The 9,745-nt window shown below is 40.8% G+C and overlaps 1 protein-coding gene across 1 annotated transcript in view; it reads left to right on the top strand.

The window, feature by feature from the left end:
- The window catches only part of kcnb1 (potassium voltage-gated channel, Shab-related subfamily, member 1), a gene marked incomplete at both ends in the record, with an annotated part of 35,224 nt that extends 25,676 nt beyond the window's left edge, over window positions 1–9,548 (top strand). Inside the window, one exon of the mRNA XM_079840160.1 lies at window positions 7,632–9,548. Within this exon, the coding sequence (XP_079696286.1) occupies window positions 7,632–9,548 (1,917 nt within the window). The remainder of the gene's footprint in view (window positions 1–7,631) is intronic.
- Between the last annotated feature and the right edge of the window lie 197 nt (window positions 9,549–9,745).

Below are 9,745 nucleotides of genomic sequence, written 5' to 3' on the forward strand. Positions count from 1 at the left end.
CAGATACGGCCGAACCTTGTCTTCCAGCATCAGGTCAGAGCTGTTTCGAGAGACAAACAGAAGACGAGGACATTTCTTCAAGGGCAATACTAAAAACTGAACGATTCATAAAGGATTTGAACTCATTTCACATTGATATTTAGGAGAATGTGTGCGTGTGTTTGAGTGCTATGTCATGCCATCATTTGGTGGAAAATGTGGAAGACGTGGTCTCTTCTGGTAACCATGGCGACAGTGTCACTTTCAGAGGGACGTGAAGGCGTGTTCGGCAACACTATCAGAAGCTCATCTCTCCCTCTCCCCTAACATCAACCCACAAGTCTGGGTCTGTCTGGCTTCTCATATCGATGTAACTTTTTAAATGATTGCTCACATTCATGTGAATGATGTAAATGATGGAATGTATCTACAAGCAAAACTCCCCGCCATGATACTAGGTCATTGTAGGCGGTTGCAAAAGCATTGCTATCTAGATGCTAGGATGTTTCTGAATGGTTGCTTACTGGCCCAAGTCAATATGATTCTTGTCTCTAGATATGGCTCGAGTCCATCCTTCAGTGAAGGTCCAAATAATGTTTTACCTGATTTATCATCTGTTAGATGTAAAAGTAATATCACACACCTCTCCTCAAGTTGTATTATGTGTGCTATAATTCATGTCCATAGCAGAAATGTACTTCATTTAGATAGTGATAATGATAGCCATTTACAGTCAAAATCAACCATTGACGTCAACACCATTTATTGTTATTGAAGCCGTTGCCTAGTTATTGCCAATACTCTGACACGTTGAGAGTTCAAATCTGACTTTTGACATTTTCCAATTCTGTTCCCCATCATTTCCTGTTCTATCGCCAATTTACTCTTTTCCCGCCAGCGTTTAAAAAAAAAAGTTGCTAGCCACCGCCAGCATTTTTTATCATTCACAAAAATATCAATGCCCCCAGAATGTTTTGTTGTATGAATATCTGAACATTCAATATATCAGAAGAAAGAACAGAGCCTCTGCTTTAATGTGCCCCTATTATATATATATTCCCTTTCATGCAGTGTGAAATATAGCGGTTTGTGAATGTAAACATTCTGCAAAGTTGTAAAGTCGACAGTGCACGATAAATAAAGTTATTGTCTCCCAAAATAAAGAATCGCCTATACGAGTCATTAGTATTTTGAATCCTAGTGCGTGACTTTCACACGTCACTAGAAAAGACATTTGCATAATGCCCGCCTATGTTGTACGTTGTCCGCCCGCGATCAACTTGCCCTGCCCTCAAACAACATTACTGATATGACTGCTTCTTAAATCTCTGAGTTCAATGGGGGATTCGCAAAACGCTTGCTCTTGAAAGATGATTCAGTACTCAGTTTATTTGGACCAACTTGCTCCTTAATCACAACCTGTATGTATGAATAACTATTAATGTATATATTTTCTACCGGGTGTTCAAAATGTGTGGTTTTGTGTTTTATATTGTGTAAGTTTACAGCTAACTCACGTTACTACTGTCTTACTGAAATACTTCTGTTAATCAGCTGTGGGCCACTATTTCCCGGGTTGAATAACTAGTTCTTCCAATGTTTCATCATTGCGCTCGGATTGATATGGTAAAATCGACGTCATCGCTACTGTCTTTACAGTTTGTACAATCGCTGAGCTTTAGGAAGCCTCAAGATGGAGCTGAAGTTCATTTATGGTAATGGTTATTTAGCTACCGAGACACGCACCAATCACAACAGACTGGGCCATCTGGCCAATCAGAGCGTGGCAAAGGAGGCATTTAGAGAGACTGATTCATCCGACGACTCATTTGAGAATCATTGAAAAATGTGGTGATGTGCAATGTATATTATGAGAAAATATGACCTTAGATGCATGTAAACCTGTTGTAGGAGACTCCGAAACAAAATTGGGAGCCTTTAAAATGGCATTATAGGGGCACTTTAAAACAAAACATTTAATATTTTATTCTAGCTTCATGCATTATTTTTTATCAACACTTGAATGTGGGTAAGTTTTATTAAAAAAGTAATTTTTTAACAAAAAGCTGAGAAAATTGAGTTTTTGTGAAAGACTTCGTCCGGATCAGATTCAAAATGATGATCAAAACATAGATGGAGTCTATCAACACCCCTAAAGCTTCACAGTACTATAACCCATCCTGGGTCAACATCTAATTCGGTAACATTAGGCGGTTTTGATTTTTATGCTGTTTAATGTTTGATGATCATGTTATTTTACATTGCTTTTAAATGCTTGTTTCTGCTTCTTTTTTCCTGTGTTTGGATTTGGGGATTCTGTATTCTTTGATCCCCGACTGAGTTCCCCAGTATAGTTTAGGTTTAGGATTAGGTGTGGAGTTGGGGTTAGGCAATCAGGTAGCAACCTCAATGAGGGAGCCATTTCTGGTGGCAGGGAAGCGTTGTGTCATAAAAAAAAAAAAAAGGAAACAGCACAGATTATTAAAGCTATCAGGCAGGCAACTCCATAACCTTAAAATAAGAACTTGTACCCTTTATACTGTGTGTGTGTAAGTAGAAACCAGTCTAGCATGGTGTTGATGCTGATGATAAGAGGGACAGAGACTTCTACACTTTTCAAACAAACCTCTTCATGTTACTGCCTCCTACCGAGCTTGAAGAAGGTTGCCATGACAATTCTGCAGCACTGGTTGAATGTCAGTGGTCAAGGTCAAAGGAGGAGTTTTCACTGAAGAGTCACAGAAACATCTGCACAACGAGTAGGTTATGCAGGCTTATATTTACTAATAGTGATAAATAATAGGCTATATAATGAGAAATTAGTTTATATTCTTGAAAAACATTTAAGGAACTTGTATCTATTTAAAAAAGTCAATTTACATCGTACTTTTTAATTGAATGGCTCTATTTAATAATAAATGTATAGTATATGTAATGTTTTTAATATGTACATTTAAAAAAATAATGATCATTTGTGTATATGCAGCCCAATATGCACTGCACTGTGTATTCTGAGACCTTTCTATCAGAACCAGCATTAACTTCTTGAGCAATTTGAGCTACAGTAGCTCGTCTGTTTGATCGGACCACATGGTCCAGCCTCCGCTCCCGATGTGCATCAGTGAGCCTTGGCCGCCTATGACCCTGTTTGATAGATACTGACCACTGCAGATCAGGAACACCCCACAAGAGCTGCAGTTCTGGAGATGCTCTGACCCATTTTTTCATTTTTTTGGCCTTTGTTAAACTCGCTCAAATCCTTATGCTTGGCCATTTTTTATGCTTCTAACACATCAACTTTGAGGACAAAATGTTCACTTTCTGCCTAATATATCCCACCCACTAACAGGTGCCGTGATGAAGAGATTATCAGTTTATTCACTTCACTTGTCAGTGTGGTCATAATGTTATGCCTGATTGGTGTATACCTATATATATATATATATATATATTCAAAGGAGAATCTCTTTATGACTTTTCTTTTATGTGGTATTGAATTGCTCTTTATGGTCCAGCTGTGCAACTTTTGGAGCCTTCACAGGCTTGTGTGTGTGTGTGTGTGTGTGTGTGTGTTTGTATGCATATTTGTTTTGAGTATATTTGTTGTATCTCAGGAGAACATCATTTGTACATGATTATAGAAACACCCCAATGGATGTGATAATGAGCCGCTCACCTGAGATGATGCAGAGAAAGGCTGGGATTTCTCCCTGTGCTTCCTTAGCGTCTCTGCGAAGGGAGTTGACCCTGTTATGCCTTCCTCAGCTTGACTGTGTACAGACATTATTAACGGATTATCACTTGGTCAATGGCTCAATTGACTGTGCACTGAGAATATAAAATTTAGTTCCTATTTAACATTCATTGTCACGGAAGTGGACTGTATTTTTTAAGTTGCCCTTTTCACTTTTTTACATTAAGAATACTTTGTAACACACACATGCGCACACACGTTTGCCGTAAAACGCCAAGAAAATGACCTAGAAAGGATTCTTTCTTACCTTCAGGGTTCAAAATCACTCAAAGCTGTAGTAAATGGTTGTTGCTCTGAGGTTGCTCTTTCATTGCTCAGATGTAATGGAGTTGTCAGTTATGTTTCTTTTAGGTATTCATGTTGTCTCTATTTTGATGAGAATTGAAGCTAAATTGAAATCTCTAAATGTTGACTGCAAAAATCGGACAATGTTGAGATCTTGTCTGAAATATATAGGAAACATTAAATTGCTCTCCGGAAGAAAAACTGAAATAGGCCTATTAAAGACATCTCATTTGTCATATCTCTTAAGGGAATTCTCATGTTGTTCTATTCTAGTTGTTTGTCTTTTATAGAGGTGTTTTAAAGATCAGAACATTGCTAACCACTTTGGACCAATAAAAAGAAGTTATACTGTATCTATCTTAGAATGCAATACAATAGAATGTATATTGACATCACACACATCCAGCCAATATTATTATAGACAGTGAGGATAAAACAGAAGGGAGATGGAAGCTCCAGTGTAACTTCACTTAGTAGAGATTGTGGTTGCTGATACCGGTGTGAAAATAATGCTGTGCTGAAGCTTTGGCAAGCTTATAAATAAAAGGCTAATCTTTGCTGTTTATAGGTTATGGGATGTTTTTAATCTCATTACCGCTTCAAACTTACCCTCATGACTCACGTGACTGGAGGGTATCATCTCTTCTTAGACACATTAATACACACAGAGAAACACCTACAAATGCAATGAGTCACAAATGATTTTCCATACTATTCATATGAAGGTGAATCATTTGATAATACGGACAAAGAGAGATTAGCAGGCTAAAATAGGGTATAGAGGATGAAATTAGAGGTTCATAATTCAGTTATGCCACATAATTCAGTTATCACAACAACAGATTGGCTGTAGGTGACCAATTTCCCCTTCACAAATCATTTATACACCCCAAACTGAATCACAATTTAGGAATCCTCAATGTTTTTTGCTTATAGCCCAAAGAGTTATTCCAGGTTTTTGCCATGAAGAGATTTTTGAGAATTTCTTTGTCGAAGTTTCTCTTATCTCAGCTCTGCAACTTTTGTCTTGCCTTGATAATTTCTCTGACAATTGCCTTTCTTACTGAATCATTTGGTATGAAAGCCTCTTAGTTGGCTTAGAGGTGTAGGATTGTACCATGTTTTTTTTTTGGTTCCATTTTTTGTAATGAACATTATGTTGTTATTTGTGAGATTTAAATGTGCTGTATGTATGTTTTTCAACTTTCCTAAAGCATAAAAATACCATAATATGCTTTCAGATATTTAGGAAACATGCTTAATTCACCTACTCGTTTCTCAGAAAAACAAAGCTACATCCAGTTATCCTACTTCGGAATGTCTGTTTTTGTTTTTGGTCTGTGCGATAACGCGCGTTGCCAGTTTACCCAATAGTATTTCGACACCCCAGGTTGCCAGTTGGCGGAAAACACAACGTATTGCTGCCATGGAAGCCAGCAAACAAACTGGGTCAGAGAGCACAGATTCTATCCGACCTAAAAACCCTCGGCATCCATCTAAAAAACTCTCCTGACTGCTTTGTCGGACAAAACGGCAGATTCAGCGATATGATTGGTGTGCTCGCCTGTCAATCAAATTTGTGGCGAAGGGTGAATTGCGCTCTCTCCTGTTGCATGTCCTCAAACTGGCAACCCACGCGGGAGCGTCGAGTCTGAGGAGGAGGGGGCGGGAAAAACAACAATCTCCAATATTTTGAATTTGGACTGGAGTATCTATTTCGACCACTAGCTGTCAGTCATACCACACCTTTAAAGGGTTAGTTCACCCAAAAATGAAAATTCTGTCATTAATTACTCACCCTCATGTCATTCGACACCCGTAAGACCTCCGTTCATATTCGGAACACAAATGAAGATATTTTAGTTGAAAGCTGATGGCTGAGAAAGGCTTCAGATAGGCCTCCATTGGCATTCAGTACATTTACACTCACAAGACCCATAAAAGGCACTAAAAACGTCGTTACAAAGTCCATCTCACCACAGTGACTCTACAATAATTTTACGATGCGACGACAATAGTTTTTGTGCGCAAAAAAAAAATCAAAATAACACCTTTATCCAACTTGTTCTCGACTTCCGTGTGTGCCTCCACGATGCATGCGCGAGAATATGACGTAGCGCCAGCGTTCGGGAATCCATGAAATGCACACTTAAGCCCCATTTTGAGAACTACGCCGAGACCTAAAGCACGATCAATGTAGAATTCAACAGCTTAGATACGCGCGTCTTCCTCTGCTTGTAAACAAATCGCTTCTGGGTCATGTGTCCGAACGCCGGATCTGCATCATATTCTCGCGCATGCGTCGTGGAGGCACACTTGGAAGACAAGAACAAGTTGGATAAAGGTGTTATTTTGATTTTTTTTTGCGCACAAAAACTATTGTCGTCGCATCGTAAAATTATTGTAGAGTCACTGTGGTGAGATGGACTTTGTAACGACGTTTTAAGTGCCTTTTATGCGTCTTGGGAGTGTAAATGTACTGAATGCCAATGGAGGCCTATCTGAAGCCTTTCTCAGCCATCAGCTTTCAACAAAAATATCTTCATTTGTGTTCCGAATATGAACGGAGGTCTTACGGGTGTCGAACGACATGAGGGTGAGTAATTAATGACAGAATTTTCATTTTTGGGTGAACTAACCCTTTAAAGCTTTACAGATTTCCAATTTTCTAGCTCAACAGTTTCTTTCTGGAAAGCTCCACAGTGAGCTATTTTGTGTTTAGACAGCAGGACAGATCTTATCTGATGTTTTAGCTCTGAGACCTCACACAAGTCTTTGTTAACTCGGTCTCTAAAGAAAATTAAATACTTCACCCAATTTAGTTGCTAGTTCTGTTTATTAATAAACTGTGTGATTGTATTACTAGGAGTTTAGTTTGATTTTAATCATAAAAGATATGTCATGATTTTCTCCCTGAATAATTAGACTGTTGTGGATTTGTCTTACTAACCAGTACTCTGGTTTTACTGGTTACTCCATGTTTCGCAACATCTTTGTATTTCTTTATGCTGCTTTCTTGACCTAGCATCACACGTAAAGCCGTTATTATGCAATTTCCTGGTATTTAGTGTAGCTGTTCGACTGCTCAGAAGAGAGTAAAAAGACTTATGAAGATAATTTGACTAACAATGTAGTGGACAACTTTAGCACAGAACTGTCTAACCAAGTTTTCTGGTATAAAGCATGCTTCTACGAGGTTTTCTACAAATCACAACGCTGGTAAAACAACCTTCTCATAGTTACAAAATGAAAAATTAATGTAAAAGTAAAAAAAATTTGTCAGTTACTATGATTTACCTTGACCTTACTCATCCTCTGGCCGTCTCTATCACTTCAATTACTCCTGAACCAAAAAAAATAAGAAGAAACTCCTTGGTTGAAACGTTATATCCATCGCCACTGTGCATTTCATCAGACTTTTAGTGCAGAAGTCTTTATTCAAGCAGCAGTGTTGGATTCATCTTATGGTTTGTACATGGAAAATTCACAAAGAATAAATGATCTGTCAAGCCACTAGTATGTTTTACCAGTATGTTGGACAAATCTCAGTATTTCTTTACTATGACGGTTTTTCTTTAATAGTGGATTTTTTGTTTGCTTTTTTGTCTTTCAGATCTTGGCCATCATTTCTATCCTATTCATTGTGCTCTCCACTATCGCTTTGTCTCTTAACACCCTCCCGGAGCTGCAAGACACAGACGAGTTCGGTCAGACAACTGATAATCCCCAGCTGGCCCATGTGGAGGCAGTGTGCATTGCTTGGTTCACCATGGAATATCTTCTTCGCTTCCTTTCCTCACCAAACAAATGGAAATTCTTTAAAGGTCCCCTCAATGTCATCGACTTGCTGGCCATCCTACCATATTATGTCACCATATTCTTGACAGAGTCCAACAAGAGCGTGCTGCAATTCCAGAACGTACGGCGGGTGGTGCAAATCTTTAGAATCATGCGGATTTTGCGCATCCTCAAATTGGCACGTCATTCCACCGGGTTGCAGTCCCTGGGCTTTACACTGCGTCGGAGTTACAATGAGCTGGGCCTGCTAATCCTCTTCTTAGCAATGGGGATCATGATCTTTTCCAGTCTGGTTTTCTTTGCAGAGAAGGACGAGGATGACACCAAGTTCAAGAGCATCCCTGCCTCTTTCTGGTGGGCCACTATTACCATGACCACTGTGGGATATGGAGACATTTACCCCAAGACACTTCTGGGTAAGATTGTCGGTGGGCTTTGTTGCATAGCAGGAGTTTTAGTCATTGCCCTACCCATCCCCATCATCGTCAACAACTTTTCGGAATTCTACAAGGAACAGAAACGGCAAGAGAAGGCCATCAAGAGACGTGAGGCTCTAGAGCGAGCCAAACGCAATGGCAGCATAGTGTCCATGAACGTTAGAGAGGCGTTTAACCGTGGTGCAGAGCTTCTGGATGTCGTGGTCATGGACAAGGGTGAGAGAACCCAGGATAACCATCTCTCGCCCAGTCGGTGGAAATGGTCATCTAAGAGGGCAGCTTCAGAGACCAGTTCCAATCATTCCTTCAACCCAGACCAAGGTTCACCGAGCAAGGACAGAACTTCTAGTCCACAGAGGCTTAATGCACAAAAACTAGAAGAGATGTACAACCAGATGGCAAAGACTCAGTCACAGCCCAACCTGAACACCAAAGACAGAAATGCATCTCGAGCAGGCCATAGAAGGGATGAAATCGAACTGGGAGCCTTGCCAGGTCAAGGAGGTGACCCACTGAATGGGGGTCGTGAAGGAGTGGTAGACATGAAGAGTCTGTCAAGCATTGACAGTTATATCAGCTGTGCAACAGACTTCCAAGAGAACCCACGATTCCCCTACATTCCGGCAGGGGGTCTGTCACTCCCAGAGAGCTCTCGGTTCTCCCACAGTCCTGGTTCTGGCCTCTCTTGTCGAGTCAGTGCTAATCCAAGCCTGCAGACCACACTGGAGCATGAGACCATGCTCGCGCCACCTTGTTCTGGTGCTAAACCTCTCAACACAGACGGTTCAAGGAAACAAGGTCTGCTTTTAAACTCTCAGAAAATGCATCCGATTAGGGTGAATCATCGCAATTGTGGGGAGACCAGTCCTGGTGGTCCTCTGTCTGACAGCTCTATTCTTTCTGACCTCTCCATCCTAAGCCCAGAGGTGTCAGTCTACACAACAGCCAGCAGCAGGACTCCACCTAAGACTCCGGAGAAGAAGGCCCTCACCCCAGTCTTCACTTTCCACGATGCGTCCATCAACAAGTACATCGATGCTGACACAGATGACGAGGAGCACATGCGTGAGAGTGGCCCATCGGAGCGCCTACTTGGTGGCCTCAGCTCCAAGTCTCGGGGTTACCAAGGGGCCACCAACCACTTGGAAGCTGCCCAAAGGCTGCTAGGTCAGAACTGCCTATTCCCACTGGGAAGTAGCCCAAGTGTTGGTCATGAGAACCATGTGGCTTCAGAGAACTCACGGAGGCCCAAAGGGGACAGGGGACATTCCAACGCTTTTGATAAGGGTCTCTGAGGCCTCAGGGTAGTGAGCTGGACTCCAGAAGGGAAAGAAGGGCAAGTTCAGTCAATGTCTTTAGAGAAAACAGAGACTAATGTACATTGGAGAATCATTTTATAGGCATCTGACCCTGGTGACTTTATGCGGGAGAGCTCACTGGAAAACAGTGGTCATGTTACATCATTAAGGGACAGGATCTTGAAGATGTACCA

The sequence above is a fragment of the Gobio gobio genome, assembly GCF_949357685.1.
Source record: "Gobio gobio genome assembly, chromosome: 17".
Taxonomy (NCBI): domain Eukaryota; kingdom Metazoa; phylum Chordata; class Actinopteri; order Cypriniformes; family Gobionidae; genus Gobio; species Gobio gobio.